At 48.0% G+C, this 18,437-nt stretch overlaps 5 protein-coding genes across 5 annotated transcripts; 3 read left to right on the top strand and 2 right to left on the bottom strand.

Moving 5' to 3' along the window:
* Nucleotides 1-190: 190 nt before the first annotated feature.
* Nucleotides 191-2,039, bottom strand: LOC100821992 (thioredoxin X, chloroplastic). Its single transcript, XM_003580769.4, has 2 exons — nucleotides 1,473-2,039; nucleotides 191-722 (listed from the first exon to the last, which is right to left on the bottom strand). The coding sequence occupies exons 1-2, from the start codon at nucleotides 2,022-2,024 to the stop codon at nucleotides 516-518; spliced, it is 759 nt and encodes a 252-aa protein (XP_003580817.2). The 5' UTR covers nucleotides 2,025-2,039; the 3' UTR covers nucleotides 191-515.
* A 362-nt stretch (nucleotides 2,040-2,401) lies between these two features.
* Nucleotides 2,402-7,438, top strand: LOC100837335 (plastid division protein CDP1, chloroplastic). The gene is made up of 12 exons (XM_010242304.3): nucleotides 2,402-2,934; nucleotides 3,283-3,396; nucleotides 3,511-3,648; nucleotides 4,252-4,356; nucleotides 4,453-4,575; nucleotides 4,659-5,027; nucleotides 5,123-5,218; nucleotides 5,288-5,413; nucleotides 5,528-5,593; nucleotides 5,678-6,406; nucleotides 6,491-6,684; nucleotides 6,777-7,438. Exons 1-12 carry the CDS (start codon nucleotides 2,665-2,667, stop codon nucleotides 6,859-6,861), a joined length of 2,415 nt encoding a protein of 804 aa, XP_010240606.1. The 5' UTR covers nucleotides 2,402-2,664; the 3' UTR covers nucleotides 6,862-7,438.
* A 453-nt stretch (nucleotides 7,439-7,891) lies between these two features.
* LOC100837029 (pentatricopeptide repeat-containing protein At1g12300, mitochondrial) lies at nucleotides 7,892-10,071 on the top strand. Its single transcript, XM_003579423.4, has one exon. The coding sequence runs from the start codon at nucleotides 8,259-8,261 to the stop codon at nucleotides 9,891-9,893; it is 1,635 nt and encodes a 544-aa protein (XP_003579471.1). The 5' UTR covers nucleotides 7,892-8,258; the 3' UTR covers nucleotides 9,894-10,071.
* A 660-nt stretch (nucleotides 10,072-10,731) lies between these two features.
* On the top strand, nucleotides 10,732-15,027 carry LOC100821674 (dolichyl-diphosphooligosaccharide--protein glycosyltransferase subunit STT3B). The gene is made up of 6 exons (XM_003580768.4): nucleotides 10,732-11,710; nucleotides 12,486-13,019; nucleotides 13,484-13,938; nucleotides 14,076-14,198; nucleotides 14,277-14,336; nucleotides 14,524-15,027. The coding sequence occupies exons 1-6, from the start codon at nucleotides 10,841-10,843 to the stop codon at nucleotides 14,651-14,653; spliced, it is 2,172 nt and encodes a 723-aa protein (XP_003580816.1). The 5' UTR covers nucleotides 10,732-10,840; the 3' UTR covers nucleotides 14,654-15,027.
* A 1,007-nt stretch (nucleotides 15,028-16,034) lies between these two features.
* On the bottom strand, nucleotides 16,035-18,360 carry LOC100821370 (chaperone protein dnaJ C76, chloroplastic). Its single transcript, XM_024455801.1, has 3 exons — nucleotides 17,312-18,360; nucleotides 17,036-17,213; nucleotides 16,035-16,906 (listed from the first exon to the last, which is right to left on the bottom strand). Exons 1-3 carry the CDS (start codon nucleotides 18,037-18,039, stop codon nucleotides 16,241-16,243), a joined length of 1,572 nt encoding a protein of 523 aa, XP_024311569.1. The 5' UTR covers nucleotides 18,040-18,360; the 3' UTR covers nucleotides 16,035-16,240.
* Between the last annotated feature and the right edge of the window lie 77 nt (nucleotides 18,361-18,437).

The following is an 18,437-nucleotide window of genomic DNA, read 5'->3' as shown; positions in this document are numbered from 1 at the left end:
TATTTTGGCCGGAAAGGCATCAATCTACAAATGGATGAGTGAATGCCGTTTTGGCCCTGGATGGAAGTGGGTGGCACTTTGGCTGGATGGTCAGCATAATCCAACAGGTAAAATGTCATTGACCCACAATACAACATGGTACTCGTCATTTTTATTTTTGAAGGATGAAGGATCATGACCGAGTCCACACTTTGGTCAATTCTAACATTTATCTAATTTACTATGAAACAAAAAAATGTGTACAGTACACAAGAATTGGCATTAACCAAACTTGCTTAATTAATGACCAAGTATACATCTCGTGGTAGCCCTTCGTACATGCTAATCTGTTTCCATCCACAATGAAAACCATGCATAGTCCTGATCTTGTAGGTATTACAGACTAGAGCTCATGGAGGGGAAAACTTGTCAATATGCAAATGAAGTGCAACCCAGTGCAACCCAGTGCAAGCCAATGCCATTCGGCATCCTCCGAATCATACGAGATTCAGTGCTACAGACTGCAGACAATGATATTAAGCAACATTTGAGGTCGCCAAAAGAGGCTCAATGTAATCCTTGAACTTGATTTTGTTTATTGCACCTTCTCTTCGGCTCCCTGGCACCTCCTCCCCATTCTTGAAGAGAATCAAAGCCGGGAGACCATAAACCTTGTACTTCTGAATAATTTCAGGATTTGCGTCATGGTCGATCTTGACAATCTTTAATCTTCCCTCATATTCCTGTTTCATAAAAGACTCAATTGTCAAAGCCGGCCAGCAGGTGAATCGAGTTAAAAATACAGATTTCACTACAGAGTTCATTGAGATTTCAGTTGCCTACTGAATCATACAGAACAATTCCAATGGATTACTATTTACCCAACTATTTATCCGTAATCTGTCTCTGTTAGGAGAAAACAGAGGGAGTGATATCTCTACAAATTGGTCAGTTAACCGGAGTGTTTTCCATGGTAGCTAAAAATACCAATGTTGGAAGTTGCAAATTAAGTTTTGCCATGGACCACTGATCTTATTAATTAAGGAAGGCATCAGAACCTTGCGGCATGAATCAGATCCTCAAAGCTATAGTTAACTATATGAATAATGAACCTAATAAATTCTAAACATATCAACTGACCTATCCTGATTCTCTTTGTGTTTCCCTTTCATTTCCTAACACCGAGTTCATTTATTCACTGTCCAGTGCCCATGGGTCTTGCTTGCCAAGAGCTTATTAGCATCATCTGACATTAATACATTATCCCTGCTGCCTAGTTCATGACAGTTGCTCTGTGTAGTGCATCTCGAACATCAAAGCATCATCCAACGCAACGAGGCTAGATTTCGGAATTTGGAGGTCTTTGGTGGTTTAGTAACTAGTAATGCGAATTTTTCAACTATTCGAACATGACAAAGAAGCAGGACGAGAGCAACAGAACCCCATATTTTGACATTTTCCTACACCAGGAAGCAGCCAAAGTGCCCGTGTACCTCGGATGCCCAGTCGACGACGGGCGCGACGAGGCGGCAGGGCCCGCACCATTCGGCGACGAAGTCGACGAGCACGGGCAGCTCCGACTGCAGCACCTCCGCCTCGAACTCGTCCTGCGCGACGAGCCTCACCGACCCCGCGCGGCACCGGAGGCGCGCGAGCCGGCCTCCCGGCGCGACGACGCCGCGGCGGGTGACGATAAGGGCCGACGTCAACGCCGCGGTGGCGGCGGGCCGAGAGGACGGGAGGCGGAGACGGGCAGCGCGGGCCGAGGAGCAGAGAGGAGGAGGGGGCGCGAGGGAGGACGCGGCGGTGCTTGGCGCGGATGCCATGGGACTATGGGAGGTGGGAGCAGGAGAGCGCGATGCCGATGAGGCGCGCGGGTAGGTGGAATCTTCTGGAAGGTGCCACCTGGCCACCCGTTTCGTTTCGGCCGGCTGGATTTTGTTGGCGAGGGACTTGGGTTTTGTGAGGCGCGGAATTGAGCCCACGGCGGCCTGTAACTGCAAGTCTGATCTATTTTTTGTGGCCCAGACGGAGGGGCTGGCCATGTGGGCCCCTTCGTTGTCTCTTCGTTCTTTCCCATTTCTATGCGGTCCAAAGGTGACAGATCGCTACCGTCAATTGAGTATTAAGGGCCAATAATCGTTTTCGAAAATAAAATAAGAAGAGAGAATTCAGAGCGAACGCTTTCTCATTCATCATCAAATAAAAGAAGAAGAAACAAATTCAAACTAGCACGCACACGAAACAGAAAAGCACGAGAGGAGGAGGGGCGTTTTTACTGCATAGAAGGCGTAATCCAGATCATGGGCCACTCGTCATCGCCTTGGAGTGGTCTTGCCACTTGTAGCATCACATTCACACGGCACGGCATCTACGAAAGAGAAGCGTGAGCCAGGTCCACGAGGGAAAAAAAAGGTCTCAAAAAAGAAAAGAGAGCCCGATCCATCTCGCATTCTCTCTCGCCAGCGACCAGCAAAGCAGCCAGCCCTCTCTCCCTCCGGTCTCCGGCTTCGCCTTCACGACGCCCGCTCCAATCTCCTTCTCGCTGACACTTTATTCCATCCTCCTCCTCCAACAAAGGCCAAAACCCAAAGCCACACCCCCACCCCCCACTCCGCACATGGAGGCGCGCGCTTGGGAGAGGCGGGCCGGCTAGGTCTCGCTCCCTGTCCCTCGTTCCCAACCATGGCGACGCCGACGGTGTCTGCCGCCGCCGCCGCGCTGCTTCACCCGGCGGCGACCGCCTCCTCCTTCCCCACCGCCTCCGCGCGGCGCGTCGGGCCCAGCATCGGCCCCGGGAACGGAAGCAATGCCTCCGCCGTGGCGCGGCGAGGCGCGGTGCGCGCGAGGGTGGCGGCGGCGCCTGCGTCTGCGGTCGAAGGATGCAGGCAGGACTCGTCCGCTCCCCCCGCCGCCGCCGCGCCCGCCGTGGAGATCCCCGTCACGTGCTATCAGGCGAGTTCGTTTGGCCCTGCCGCCCTGGCCGTTGTTTTCTGGTTACGAATTCGAATTTTGCGGAAATGTGGGAGGCGCTGCGTCGGCGCTCGATCTGTTTTTCCGCTCGCTCGTTCCAGCCCCTTGTCCAGTTGATGCGGTCAAGGGTCACAGATATTATTGATTTTATCATCGTAATTCAAAGCCGTTGTTGCATCAGGGCGCTATAGACAATTTGCGGCGCCTGCAGTTGCATTAATGTAATGTCGGGGAGGGGTTCCGAGATTTCGTAGTAGCTTTTTTTACAGGTCAAAAGTGATTGGAGCATGTGTGTTCCTTTTTGTGATGTCTATCCAAATGACCACGCAGGTTCTAGGTGTTACGGAGAAGGCTGAGAAGGACGAGATTGTGAAGGCGGCAAGCGAGCTGAAGAAGTCGGAGATTGAAGATGGATACACTGACGAGGTGTCCAATTGCAGACAGGTTGCTCGTTTGATTCAGGAATTTACATGGATGTAGTTTTGCTTGGTTTGGTGGAGTGAAATGCAGCGTCTGGGTGTTTAATGTCGGGCTGTTGCTTGTCTGTCTGTATGTCAGGCTCTGCTGGTAGATGTGAGGGATAAACTCCTCTTTGAACAAGAGTATGCGGGAAGCAAAAGGGCAAACGTTCCACCCAGATCCTCTCTTCATATACCTTGGAGTTGGTTGCCTGCTGCTTTGTGTGTCTTGCAGGAGGTAATGTGTAGCTGTAACACAAATACCCTTCAGTCAAAGTATTCATACGTACCAATGAAGGACAGTCACCAAGTTTTGTTCGTTTGAACTTGGTTTAGGCTTTTCATATTTACATTGCATCGGATATCCATTATCATTGGCATGCCCTGTTTCGAAAATCTTCCAGAACAGTACATATTTAATTGAGCATTGGCTTTGTTTCTTGTTTTACTTATGGAGGCCATTTGAGAAGATACAATGTTTAAGATTCATTTATGCTTTATTGAATACTAATATAACAAATTTTATAACAACTTCTGTTGTTCAGACTAAGTAGGTGTCAAGTACTCCCTCCGATCCTAAATTGTTGTCGAAATATTACATGTATCTAGACGCTTTTTAAGAATAGATACATCCATATTTACACAAATTTGAGTCAAGAATTTAGGATCAGAGGGAGTACTAAAATTTGATTGATTATCATTTTTCTAAATGTAAGAGCTCAAGCATGGAAGAATTCTCGTAGTCTATATTCATCACAGTTGAATGTGCCTGTCTTATCATTATGTACTGGCCCATTTGTTTATTGTAAGTGTAAGATACCACATGCCAGCATTCTTTCAGGTTGGAGAAGAGAAGCTGGTTTTGGAAATTGGCCAGGCAGCTCTGCGACGTGCTGATTCTAAGCCATATGCTCATGATGTACTTCTTGCAATGGCACTGGCTGAAGTAAGTGCTACACAAGATTAAAGGAAAATAGCTGCTTGGTACAATGTTCATCTACATCTTTGGTAATCTGCAATAATTCAATGCATTTTCATGTAGTGCTCTATTGCAAAAGCTAGCTTTGAGAAAAGTAAAGTATCTCTTGGCTTTGAGGCTCTAGCACGTGCTCAATATCTTTTGAGGAAAAAACCATCATTGGAGAAGATGTCCCTTCTTGAACAGGTAAAAGTGTAATAGATGTTCACCTTACGGTTTCTTCGATACGTATGAAATCATGACATAACTTTTCTCGCTGGGTGAAATAGATCGAAGAATCTCTTGAAGAGCTTGCACCTGCTTGCACTCTAGAGCTTCTAAGCCTGCCTCGCACACCTGAAAATTCTGAACGCAGGCGAGGTGCTATTGCAGCTCTCTGTGAATTGCTTGGACAGGGCCTTGATGTTGAATCCTCTTGTAGAGTTCATGATTGGCCTTATTTCTTGAGCCAAGCCATGGATAAGCTATTAGCCACTGAAATCGTGGATCTACTTTCTTGGGACTCTTTGGCTACAACTCGGAGAAACAAAAAATCGTTGGAGTCTCAGAGCCAGCGAGTGGTAGTTGACTTCAACTGCTTCTACATGGCGATGCTTGCACACCTTGCATTTGGATTTTCAACCCGACAGACTGAATTGGTACTTGTTTTTTCTTCTTCTACTTATATCCCATGGGAATCGAACCATCCTGTCTGCTGCTTTTGCATTCTTTAACTTATATTACCTCTGTGCAGATCAGTAAAGCTAAAACCATCTGTGAATGTTTAGTTGCATCTGAGAACACAGACCTGAAATTTGAGGAATCGTTTTGCTCGTATCTTCTTGGAGAGGTGATAAGCTAACCACAATTTCTATAAATTTACTACCATACATCACTAGGACTAAAGGCTAGCTCTCAGGAATCTGGCGCCACAGTTTTTGAAAAGCTTCAGCAGCTTCAAAGCAATGGAAGTTCCAATTTAAGAAATTATGGGTTAGCTAAAAAGAAAGATAGCAGTGACAAGGTTACTGTCAACCAATCACTGGTATGTTACATTTTGCAATGCTATATTTTAGATCAGCAGTTGTGATATTTGTCTGAAGTTACTGTCTCTATTTCTGTTGAAGCTTTCTCATGCCAGACAACTTGTCTTTACCAGGAGCTGTGGCTGAAGGATGTGGTGCTGTCTCGTTTTGCAGATACAAGAGATTGCCCACCATCTTTGGTTCGTGCTATGCTATTCTCAGTAATCAAATGCATGCTGACTTTTTAATGGGTTTATTGAAATATCACTATCATCTTATGCCAGGCCAACTTCTTTGGGGCTCCTAAGCGCATCCTTAGTACTTCAAAGCAGAAACTAGGAGCCACAAGAATGGTCCTTTTGAGCTCTCAGATGTCTTCTAGTTCCTCACAATGCAACAGAACTTCAGGGCCGCAGAATCCAAGATTAAATTCTAGCAGCCATCTCGGGGAAGCTGTAAAGCAACTTGCCCCAACAACCCTGGGGGGACATTCATCATTGGACAGGCCAGTAAATGGTTCGAGTGCAGCATCTGTTCCCCTGAAGCGTAATTCTGGATCCCATCCTGTAAGAACCTTGGAATCATGGGGCCTAACTGGGGAAGTTGTAGGAAAAATTGCCTATACTGCATTCCTGGGGTTTTCCCTATATGGTACATTAAAACTGCTCAGGTTTCAATTTGGACACACGAAACCTGCTGCCACGACTAGGGAGTCTGCAGCCACATTATCTCTGAATGAAGCATCTACCTCAGAAGGTTCTTTTATCAGTAACAGTGTTAGGAGACGTTTTGAAAAGCTGTCAAAAATGATTTGGTTGAACAATAGGGCCCACTCTAGAAGTGAAGATCCTGTGGCTAATGCTGTTGCGGCTACAGTTTGTAAGGAAAACATGTCTCTTCAAGAAGCAGAAGCACTCGTGAAGCAGTGGCAAGATATCAAGTCTGAAGCTCTTGGCCCTGACTATCAAATTAATATGCTCCCTGAGATCCTTGATAGTTCAATGCTCTCAAAGGTAAGTTTCTTTTATTAAGCATGCTGTGGCATATGGAGTTCATGCTTTATGTTGTGCATAATTAAATTCCCTCTTTTTGAGCAGTGGCAAGATTTGGCTTTGTTGGCAAAGGACCAGTCATGTTACTGGAGATTTGTTTTGTTGAATCTCTCTGTTGTTCGAGCTGAGATACTGTTGGATGAGGTTGCTGCTGGTGAAGTGGCAGAAATTGATGCTGTGCTCGAGGAAGCGGCTGAGCTTGTCGATGACTCCCAGCCCAAGAAACCTAGTTATTACAGGTATTTCAGAAGACACTGTTGATGTCTATCTTTCTTTCTCACTCTGCTCGAAAATAAACATTGTACTGACATTTATATGTGTACAATTGCAGTACATATGAAGTTAAGTACGTGCTCAGGAGGCAGAATGATAGTTCATGGAAAATCTGCGAGGCTGCTGTCCAGGACCTGACATGATTTTTGCCAAAAGGATGAACGTGTCAACTGATAGGTCACAGAGCACCGTTTAAGCCAAGTTCCAACATATTAGAAACCTATAGGTCATGATTAGATCACCTTTGAACCAATTCTAGTGCGTGCAACAGCTTGGTGAGTTCCATTCGGTTCTCGAATATCCTGGTGCATTGCATCAGGATCTGACACAAGACCTGCTGATTTGCTACGTTAGTACAGTTGCTAACCTCTGCTGATATCACATACCTTCATTTCTTCTCATCTACGCTGTTAAATTTGCAAATATTTGTTGGGGGCATAAGTGCCCCACATGTAGGTGAATTGGGGTAGCCATTGTTCATTGTTCAAAGAACAATGCAGCTTGTTAAACTTTTTCCTGTGTTTTAACTGTAGGCCAAGCTTCCACTCCTCATCCCCTTTATTTCCTGGAAGCTTTTCCTTTGTTCAAGCTTACTTATTTCAACTTTGATCTCTGTTAGATACGATAGAAGCATTATCATGGACTTTTGAGTTCGAGTTCTGTAAAGTACACAAGTGTGCCATTTGAGCTTCAGAAATATGCGTTTCAACGGATTCTCAATACCGGCCACTGGATCGCACCTGTACGGTCTTATTGGGTTACAGGAAATCAAGTGCAAAGTAAGGTCCAAAATACAAATACATTTCTTCTATTGCTACTAAGGTTGCAATACATGACGTATTTTCGCTCCTATAAAGATAGCACGGAGATCCGTTCATCTTTGGAACATACTAACATCTGTTGGATCGAGTCTGGATGGTTTAACCGGGCAAGAAGAACACGTAATATTTTCTTAAACCAACAGCTCGTTTGGCTTCCACCACTTGGGCGTAAAATTCATTTTTGGATCATATGAACCAACTTGTTTGGCTGGCACCGAATTAGGTACTACCTCCGTCTGAAAATAAGTGACGTGGATTTGTCAGTTGTTTCCTTGTACAAATACACGTCACTTATTTCTGGACAGAGTGAGTATATGAATTTAATTTGAAATTTATGGAATCATACTTATACCGAACTTCAATTCCTCTGGAGTTGTCTCTCATTTCACAGACCCATAGACAGACAAACATGATTTTCGAAACCGGAATTCAAATTCGACAAAATGATATCTTCTCACACGAGCTCATCTGATTCTGAAGGCGCCACCACCTGAACTGAAGGCCGTTTATACACAGCTGACCATGATGATTCTCCGGCTCTGCGAACAACATCAGATGAGATCTCGCCGTCACCCACACTCCTAGGTAGAATCGAATCCCCCAGTCTATGCCGTCTGCAGCTTCACGTTGCCATTGCTGCAGCTTCACAGCTCCAATCCGCCGTTCAAATTCGCTCCCTCTTCCGCGCCGTAGCACCACCCTGCCCCCGCCGATCCTCCATGGCCGCCGGCGCGTGGCCGGCGGCCGCCGTGGTACGCGCAGCCGTGCGCACGCTCGGGCGCTTCCTCCCCCGCACCTATACCCACTCCACCACCACCACCGCCACCACCACCACCGCGGCGACTGCATCAGCCGCCGTCTCCTCTCCGGCGCACAGCCTCGACGACTACAACCGCCTCCTGGCCGCGCTCGCCCGCGACGGCGACGGCGACGGGGCGCTCCGCGTGCTCCGCCGCATGCGCCACGCCTCCTCCTCCCCGGCCTGCGACCCCACCGCCGACTCCTACATCTCCGCCATGTCGGCCCTCTCCAAGGCCGGGCGCCCGGCCGATGCCGCGGCGCTCTTCGACGACATGCTCGCCCACGGCGTCGTGCCCAACCGCCCCGCATTCTCCGTCCTCCTCCACATCTACTCCTCCCTCCTCCACCTCCCCTCCGCCGCCCACTCTGTGCTCCTTTGGATGTCCCGCCTCGGCTTCCGGCCCAACCCCATCGACTACACCGACCTCATCTTCTCCTTCTGCCGCGCCGGCCGCCTCCCGGACGCGCTCCACCTGTTCGACGAAATGCGCGCGCTCAAATACCCGCTCACCCCACACACCTACGCGCCCATCCTCAAGGCCTACTGCGCCAGCGGCGATATCCAAGCCGCTGACGCGCTAATCAGTTCCATGCGCTTATCTGGGTGCCACCCCGACGTCGTCATTTACAACATATACATACACGGGCTATGTAAGGTAGGGGATTTCGATGCCGTGGAGAGGATTATCGAAGAGAGTAGCCGAAACGGGTGGGTGCCAGACGCAGTCACATACAGCACCTTCATTGCTGGGCTTTGCCGATCTGGATATGTCGAAGATGCTTTCCGGCAGCTGGAGATCATGGTAGCAAAGGGGCTACAGCTGACAGTGGTTGGTCTGAACATACTGTTGGATTATGCTGGGCAGGATCTGGATATGTGGGTAAGCAAGGAGGTGCTGGAGAGATGCGAAGAGCTGGGCTTTGAGGTCGATGTTGTGACCTACAACACAGTCATGGATCATTTCTGCAAGAAGATGAAATGGCTGCGTGTCCTAAAGTTATTCACGGATCTGCTCAAGAAGCCCATAACACCCAACGTGCAGACATACAACATTTTGATTTCATGCCTATGCCGAGCCGGCAAGTTTCAGCTTGCCGAGTTCGTGTTCAGCTGCAATGGGTTTGTGGCAGACACCGTTACTTGTAACATTTTGATCCATGAGTTCTATGGTGCTGGAAAGGAGGGTGAGCTTGGCTTCTTGTTCTCTGATGTGAATGCAGGGAAAATTGCCCCAGATACAATTACATACAATACTCTGGTTGATTGTTTCTTTAGGTCTGGGAAGAGGTCTGAGGCTGCCAATTTGGTCAGGCACACTGATGATGGTTACCCTGCAGAACCAGTAGCACATTTGGCATATTGGTTGTTCAGGAGTGGAAATGATAGAGAGGCTTTGAGGCTGTTTGATGATATACTAGCAAAAGGAGTTCCTTTAGATAGTAGGGTTTTTGCTAATGTGATCAAGGCATTTTGCAGAAGGGGTCCTGTAGTGGAATGCAGAGACATGACACAGCTGTGTTCTGTATTGGATAGGCTGCTTGGAATCGGTTGATCCTTCTCTTGCATGCGAAAACGCCTGTAGCTCTGCTGATTCTCTCTATCTAATTTACATGGCATTGCCCTCATTTTTGAACTTGCACTGTTGTATGTAGGAAACAGCAATTGTTTTTTCTTGCTTTGTTGAGAAAGCAACAGTAATTGAAATTAAAACCCATATTTGGTTTTCTTTATGCATTTCTTTCTCATTACATCTATCAGCATCATATAACATGTCATACAGAAACATATTATGTTTGGATACCAAGTATTTTGATTATGCATACCGGTCCTTTTTTCAATCTGGAATTCTGTCCATTACTTGTGTGTTGAGTTTGTTGATTTCATTAAATTGGGCCTTTAATTGTAAAGGGTGTTCTAGTTGGGTAACACATGTCAAAGTTCTGGCCATCTAAATCGTGGACAACAAATTGCTAGTGCACTTTCGCTCCTATGTTGAGTAAAAAAAAATCATGGTGTGCGAAACCATGAAATCACGAGTAGAAATTAAAGATTATGTGATTTTTTTTGGTGGTGACATGCGAGGGAAAGAGGAAATGTCAATAATCTTTTTTTTCCGGAAAAAAAAGAGAAAACGGAAAGCCACGTGTTTGCCGCCTCCTCCAGCCAATCGCATGTTCCGATCCTAATGGGGCCCAGCTTCCAATGTCACATAAGCTCCTGTGCCATCACTAGGCGACCATCCACGTCAGTCAACTCCCAATTGCCCAGCAGGCCGGCCATGGCCCATTAGTCAGTTAGCATAACTGACCCTACCAAACGGATATCCACCTAGATCCCGGCCCGGCCCGACCCGACCCGAAACACCTCCGTCATCGTCTTCCCCGATCTCCCAGATCCCAAACTACACTCTAAACCCCCACCTGCCGCCTTCCCCGCGCGACGGATGAAACCCTAGTAGCCAGCGACGACCCGGGCCAGATCTGCCGCCTGCCTGCCGCCATGGCCGCCGCCTCCGCCGCGACGACGTCGGCGCTGGAGCCGCTCCTGCGGTCGCTGCGGCTCAAGACGAAGCAGCAGGAGCTCCTGCTCCGCGTCTCCGCGCTGGCGCTCATCTACGTGCTGGCCTTCGCCGTGCGCCTCTTCTCCGTGCTCCGGTACGAGTCCATGATCCACGAGTTCGACCCTTACTTCAACTACCGCACCACGCTCTACCTCACCGAGCACGGCTACGGCGAGTTCTGGAACTGGTTCGACTCCGAGAGCTGGTACCCGCTGGGCCGCGTCGTCGGGGGGACACTCTTCCCGGGCCTCATGGTCACGGCCGCCCTGCTCCACCGCCTCCTCCACGCGCTCTCCCTCGCCGTCCACATCCGCGAGGTCTGCGTCCTCACCGCGCCCTTCTTCGCCGCCAACACCACGCTCGTCGCATACGCCTTCGGCCGCGAGATCTGGGACTCCGGCGCCGGGCTCGTCGCCGCGGCACTCATCGCCGTCTGCCCCGGCTACATCTCGCGCTCCGTCGCCGGATCGTACGACAACGAGGGCGTCGCCATCTTCGCGCTGCTGCTCACGTTCTACCTCTTCGTGCGCGCCGTCAACACGGGTTCCCTCGCCTGGGCGCTTGCGTCGGCGTTCGGGTACTTCTACATGGTGTCCGCGTGGGGAGGCTACGTCTTCATCATCAACCTCCTCCCGCTCTATGTGCTCGTCCTGCTCGTGACAGGGAGGTACTCGCAGAGGCTCTATGTCGCCTACAACTGCATGTACATCCTCGGAATGCTGCTCGGGATGCAGATCCGGTTCGTCGGTTTCCAGCATGTTCAGTCTGGGGAGCACATGGCAGCCATGGGAGTCTTCTTCCTGTTGCAGGTAGTTTCACTAACATTTTTGTGAAATGAAGTGCAGATATTTGTGACTAGAGATGAAAAATAGCGTAATTGGCTAAGCTGGTGAAATGTTAATACTCCCTCCGTCCAACAAAAGATGTCTCAAGTTTGTCAAAATTTGGATGTATCTAGACATGACTTAGTGTATAGATGCATTCAAATTTAATCAAAGTTGAGACATCCTTTGTTGGATGGAGGGAGTACAATACTTGACTTAAAAAGGAGGGGTTCAGATCAAATGGTTTTGTTAATTGTGTAGGCAGTTTGCATTGTCGGGCTTCGTAGCCTTGGAAAATTCATTCAGATCAATTCTGAATTCGAGAACAGAACGACCATCTCATTGTATGCCAACTGATCTTGGCAGACAGGCCAAATATTGCAATAACTATTAGTAGAACTGGGTGCAAACTAATGGCATGCTAGCTAGGTTGTTTATATCGTTGATGACATGTATGAGGCTTCAGTTGACTAAAAAGTGGAAATTGCTTACAGATTAAAGCAGTATCAACATTATATGATACTACTACAATTTTTTTCATCTCTACATGGATTGTGTTGCTGGATATCATATACCGGCCATTTACCATACTTAGAGGCCTGTCCTCCCGTTCGTCTCAAGAAAAAAAAAATCCAGTGCTTATTTTCGTGGAACATAGTGGTGTAGATCTAATATTTTGGTAACAGAAGTTCTTGTATCTTCTGTAGATATAGCATGGAAAAGGAGGAACTGTCATAAACCCTTTACTTTTTTGTTGCAGGTTTTCTTCTTCTTGGATTGGGTGAAATATATGCTGAATGATGTCAAACTATTCAAGTCATTCTTGAGAATTACCCTGACATGTGTGATAACTGTTGGCACCCTGGCTCTTGGGATTGGTACTGCATCAGGTTACATCTCCCCTTGGACAGGACGGTTTTATTCTCTGCTTGATCCAACCTATGCTAAAGACCATATACCGATCATCGCGTCTGTTTCTGAGCATCAGCCAACAGCATGGTCATCTTTTATGTTTGATTTCCACATCCTTCTTTTCCTGTTCCCAGCGGGCCTCTATTTCTGCTTCAAGCGCCTATCAGATGCCACCATATTTATAGTCATGTATGGCCTCACGAGTATGTACTTTGCTGGGGTGATGGTTAGGTTAATTCTTGTTGCAGCACCTGCTGTTTGCCTCATTAGTGCCATTGCTGTATCTGCTACAATGAAAAATTTGACAACATTGATCCGGACAAAAAGCAAAAGTCCACAGACTACTTCTGGAAAAGCAACAGGCTCAAAGGCAGCTGCTAAGGTATTTTTTATTACTATTATTTTCATTGTTCGACACAATTTTCTTTTGTAGTGTGGTGGAAATATAAATAAGTTTGACAAAAGGAGGCTCCAAATAAAAAAAATCTTTCTGATTGAGGATCAAGTAGCACAACTGAATTTTCCCTTTTTATTATATTGTACCTCCTCGTCAAAATATAAGGGGATCCAAAACTGTTTTGCCAATTTTTTGGCCAAACACCCTGTTGAAGGGAAGACTGTACTTTTTCCAGACTACTGATAACAAGAGTGATAAGAATACAAGGTTTCATGATATGAACTTGGGTCCTCTTTGGTAAATAACGTGCTTTTGAAGAGAAAATGAAGTTTCTAACTTTTAACATGAATTGCACAAGAATTTCATGATTTGAAGGTTATTTCTTCCAACTGTTTTAGATTTCAGATTTCACTTCACTCTCCAACTGACTTAGGATCTTATGTAAACAGGGAGCAGTTGATCAACCCTTGCCTTTCCAACATAATGTGGCTATTGCTTTACTTCTGGGTGCTTTCTACTTGCTCAGTAGGTATGCGATACACTGCACTTGGGTGACATCTGAGGCTTATTCTTCTCCTTCTATTGTTCTCTCCGCAAGGGGTCACAATGGAGGAAGGGTAATATTTGATGATTATCGTGAGGCATACTATTGGCTTCGTCAGAATACTCCTACTGATGCCAAGATCATGTCATGGTGGGACTATGGATACCAAATTACAGCCATGGGTAACAGAACTGTTATTGTTGATAATAACACATGGAATAATACACACATAGCTACTGTTGGACGGGCAATGTCATCTTATGAAGACGAGGCATATGAAATAATGCAGTCACTGGATGTGAATTATGTGCTTGTCGTATTTGGAGGTGTGACTGGGTACTCCTCTGATGACATCAATAAGTAAGTTAATCGACTTAACTTAATCATGAGGGCATATATATGATATAATGTCTTTATCTATCTGATTTGATGTTGGGTTGAGACAATTTTGTACTGAATCACAAAACAGATTCTCTTACTTAGTTGCTCATTTCCAGGTTCTTATGGATGGTGCGTATCGGCGGAGGAGTTTTTCCTGTCATCAAAGAGCCTGATTACCTTGTTAATGGGGAATATCGTGTTGACAAGGGGGCGTCACACAAAATGTTGAACTGTCTAATGTAAGTACTGTTTACTTATGTGCCATTAAGCTTTCCGTTGCTGTTTTTATGTGCTACATCTCCCTATTTGTTTGGCAGGTACAAGCTATGTTATTATCGATTTGGAGAACTGACCACTGAATATGGAAAACCTCCAGGGTACTGCATGTCTTTACCATTTTCTATTGTTCAGTAACTGCATATTTCAAGTAAAAATTAATTAGTCTAGAATGGAGATGTCAATACTTGATATTTGATACAGAAGTCACGGTTCATATTTCTTTAGGGTATTGTGGTTTTCTAGATGGCACATTTGCTCACTTTAGACTGTTTATTCTTGACGCAGATACGATCGAGTGCGTGGGGTGGAGATAGGTAATAAAGACGTGAAGCTTGAGTACTTGGAAGAAGCATTCACCACATCAAACTGGATAGTGCGCATATACAAGGTCAAACCTCCTAAGAACAGATCCTGAGATATCCTCTCAGGTGAGTAGCTGCTAGAGCTATGTTAAGTGAGAAGGCTTGAGGAGATGGGACGTTTGTTTTGACATTTACATCAGGAGAGATTGCCGAAACGCGAACTTTGTTTTGGCGAGACTGACAGTAGTAGCCCATAGTGTCATTTCAAAGTTGAGAACATCCATCTTTCCCACCCTTCATTCGGCTAGATGTGATCGGTTTCATTCAGAACTTGCGATCTTGCTGCGGTTACTTTTTGATTTGAACATGTTATGAGGGAAATTCAGAAGTTTTGTAAACTTTTGCATAGAAACTTTAGGCTGTTAATTATGCCCCCCCGAGTACAGATGTCTTGCTGTTCTAATGATCCCCGTATGTTTCTTCTGAATATCTGTGTCAACTGCTTTTTCTTCAACATCATCTTCCCTGTGCCACGATATTGGAGAAATGCTACGAGAACAGTCAGAACTGCAAAAAAGGAGCTGGTAACTATATCGGAAAACCCCTATAGAAAAAACTATATCGAAAAACCGGCGCGTCTTGGCTCACGAAAAGTGCCATTACGTTGATTATGTTTACAAGTATAAGAGAACTCGAAAACGCATATCAAGGATTGCTGTATTGAAAAAAAAAATTGTTCCAAAAACACAAAAAAGTGTTTATTTTTCCTAACAGCCCATAAGGGTGTATTTGGGTCACTTTATTAGAAAATCGGCCGAAAAGGTGTACCGGGGTCACAGGTTAGGACAGTGATTTCCTTAGACTGGCCAAAAACGTGTACTATGTGTCACGATGTCGGTCTGAACATTTTTTTTTCAACTGGTAAAGAACAAATTGTAAACATGTACCGGTGATAAGATATTTTTTGACCTGACAAAAACGCTCTCAAAATTGTGCATGGGTGTTACTGTATCTCAAAAATTGGCCGGAAACCAAAAAACGCTGACCACGGCAATGTTGCAAAAAAAGCCCGAACTGTGTAAGGGTCACGATATTGATGCAAACCAAAAAACATGGGCTATTGGTCATGAAAGTGCTAGAGCGGTGTTAAATTTTGGTGGGGCAAAAAATGGTCGAAAAATCGTGTCTTGTACCGTATTCTATTAGGAATCGTTAAGACAAGAATTTGATAGCTACTAATATGCATTTTATGTAACACAAAATTTATTGCATTACATTCGTATTAAAAATACTTACAGCTAGAATTTTGTATCACATAAACTATATGTCGAAGAGTGATCGTCGGTCAAACTCTCGTCTTAGCCAATCAAAGTAGGTCATATAATTAGTTAGAGATTAACTAATTGCCCAGCCATCGGATCTAGCTTTGTGCTTAATTATGAATGAACGATGGAGAGAAAAGGAGAGCGTAGAAATGTAATACTAATCCGACGATTCGACGGTGTTTTAAGCTTTCGGTAGAGAGCTTGTTTACCTTGTCGTAACAAAATGTCATACGTGTATGCTACATGTAACGCTATATACATCCTTTTGTATCAGTTGCCAATACAATAATCCTACTCAAAATTCTACTGGAGTACTATCCTATACAGTATATACGAGTAGCCATTGCCGCCCATGGTTGCGCGCGCATTCATTCATTATTCCCTGAACTCTTCTTCGTTTCTCCTCCCAAGAAGCTGAAGGAACCCGGCGACCGCCGCGGCGATGACGAACCAGGTAACGCCGGCCAGGACGACCTGGAGCTCGAAGCTGTTCACCACCCCGAGCGCGGCCGCGCCGCCGAAGTGGTCCTCGATCCCGCCGCCCCCGGCCGCCATCTCCTCCCTGTTGTACCCGGTGATCCCCGCCGCCACGATCCCCACCAGCAGCGGCGCCGTCAGGTCGATGCTTCTCCTCCTCACGCTCCTCGCCACGCCGGTCGACCTTCGCGTGCGGCTCTCCTTCTGCGCCGCGGCGGCGGCGGCGGCGCTCTGAGCTCCCGGCGCCGGGAACGAGGCCGTGGACGGCAGGTTCAGCTGTGGGGTCCAGTACTCGTCGCGGCGGCGGGCGTCCTCCGCCGCCGCCGCCGTCGAGCCCCCCGCCTTGCGCCGGGCCGCTGCTTCTTTGAGCCTCTCCGTCACGGGGTCGGAGGAAGAAGAAGGAGAAGAAGAAGGCCGCGGCGGTGGGAGCAGGCGGAGAGGAGCAGGGACAGCGGCAGCGGCCGCGCCGGCCGGGGCTCTGAACGGGCGCCAGTACCACCAGTTGGACATCGAAATGATGGTCTGGACCACCGACGTCCTCGACTGCCGCGCCGCCTCCGACTCCTGCAATTCACCATTGTCGACATCAGCGAGCAAGATCAGTACATCAATGTTGAGTTGAGCATCCGCAGAGCAGAGGTACTTGTTCAGTCGATCAGAGCAGATGATGCAGCTGGATGGGAATTAAATCACCTCGTATTGTCTCGTCGCGGACTTGTGCTCCATTTGCTCGAATCTGGCCTTGAACTTGCGGACCTCGGCGAAGATGTTCGGCGACCCCGCGCCGCTGCTTTCCGAGACCCGGACTCGGCGGCGCGGCTGCTTCGACATCAGGTACTCGAGCGCCGCCAGATCCGACCTCTCCACAATCCTTTTCACAGACACACAACACTCACCAAATCAAACCAAATCAAAAGCAGCGCAGAGCTCCCCCAAACCGAAATTCAAATTCAAATTCCAATTACGTACGAGATGCAGTCAACAGGGCAGGTGTTGATGGCGTCGACGATCCTGTCTTCCTCGTCGGCCCACTGGGCGACGACGCGGGCGCGGCCGTGGGCGGACTCGATGGCGAAGGTGCGGCCGGCGTGGAGCGCGCACTTGAGGCAGCCCACGCAGGCGACCTCGTCGACGAACACCGCCCGGGTCTCGCCCTCCCCGCCGCGCCACGACGAGTAGAGAGGCCGCCCCGTGTATCCCTGGAACTCGGACCGCGCCGCGTGCTCCCGGTCGTAGGCCCGCCGCGCCGCCGGGTCCGACAGCAGCGCGTACACCTCGTTGAGAACCACCGCCATGTCGTGCGCCGACGGGGTTCCGCCGTCGCCGGAGGCGGAGGAGGAAGAGGCGGCGACCACGTCCGGGTGGCACCGCTTCTGCAGCGCGCGGTAGGCCGCCTTGATCTCCGCGTGCGGCGAGGTGGGCTCCACGCCCAGGAGCTCGTACAGGTCGTACTCCGTCGTCCACGACGACCCGGTCCTCGCGCGCCCGCCGCCGCTGGAGCTAGAAGACGATGAGGACGAGCTGCTCCCGCCGCCGGTGGATCTGGTGGAGGAAGAAGCGGCGTGGCATCTGTGGTGGGGGCGGGAGGAGGAGGAGGATGAGGGCCTGAAGGAGGCGACGGGCCATGATGGCGATGACGATGGCTTGGGGTTGGAGAGGGAGACGGAGGTGTTGAGGAGAAGCGCGGGCATCGGCATGGCGTCTTCTGCTTGATGAGCTCGAGCTTTGCTTGGATTTGCTGCCCGCCTCCCGAATGGTGGGAAGCTTCCCAGTCCTTTTGCTTTGAGTCTTCTGGCTTTGTGAGAGTTACGGGAGATTTTTTTGGGGCTGCAGCTTTGGAACTTTTTGCTTGCCTTTTGCTTCTTTGTGCACACGTAGAATAGCACTGATATTTTGGACCAGCGTTTTCGGCTCGGGTCCAGAAATAATAACGACGATTTACTTTTTTTTTTGGCTGCACAATTTTACTTCGCCGTACCCATGTCCACGTACCTTACCTACGCCTGGGGGACTGACATTTTGGACCAGGGTGACTCGGCCGCCAGAAATTAGGAGGATTTCCTGCGGTCAGATTGAAATAAATCACAGGTCGATG

This window comes from Brachypodium distachyon, chromosome 5 (assembly GCF_000005505.3).
Source record: "Brachypodium distachyon strain Bd21 chromosome 5, Brachypodium_distachyon_v3.0, whole genome shotgun sequence".
Classification (NCBI taxonomy): domain Eukaryota; kingdom Viridiplantae; phylum Streptophyta; class Magnoliopsida; order Poales; family Poaceae; genus Brachypodium; species Brachypodium distachyon.
This window is presented reverse-complemented; position numbering and strand designations above follow the sequence as displayed.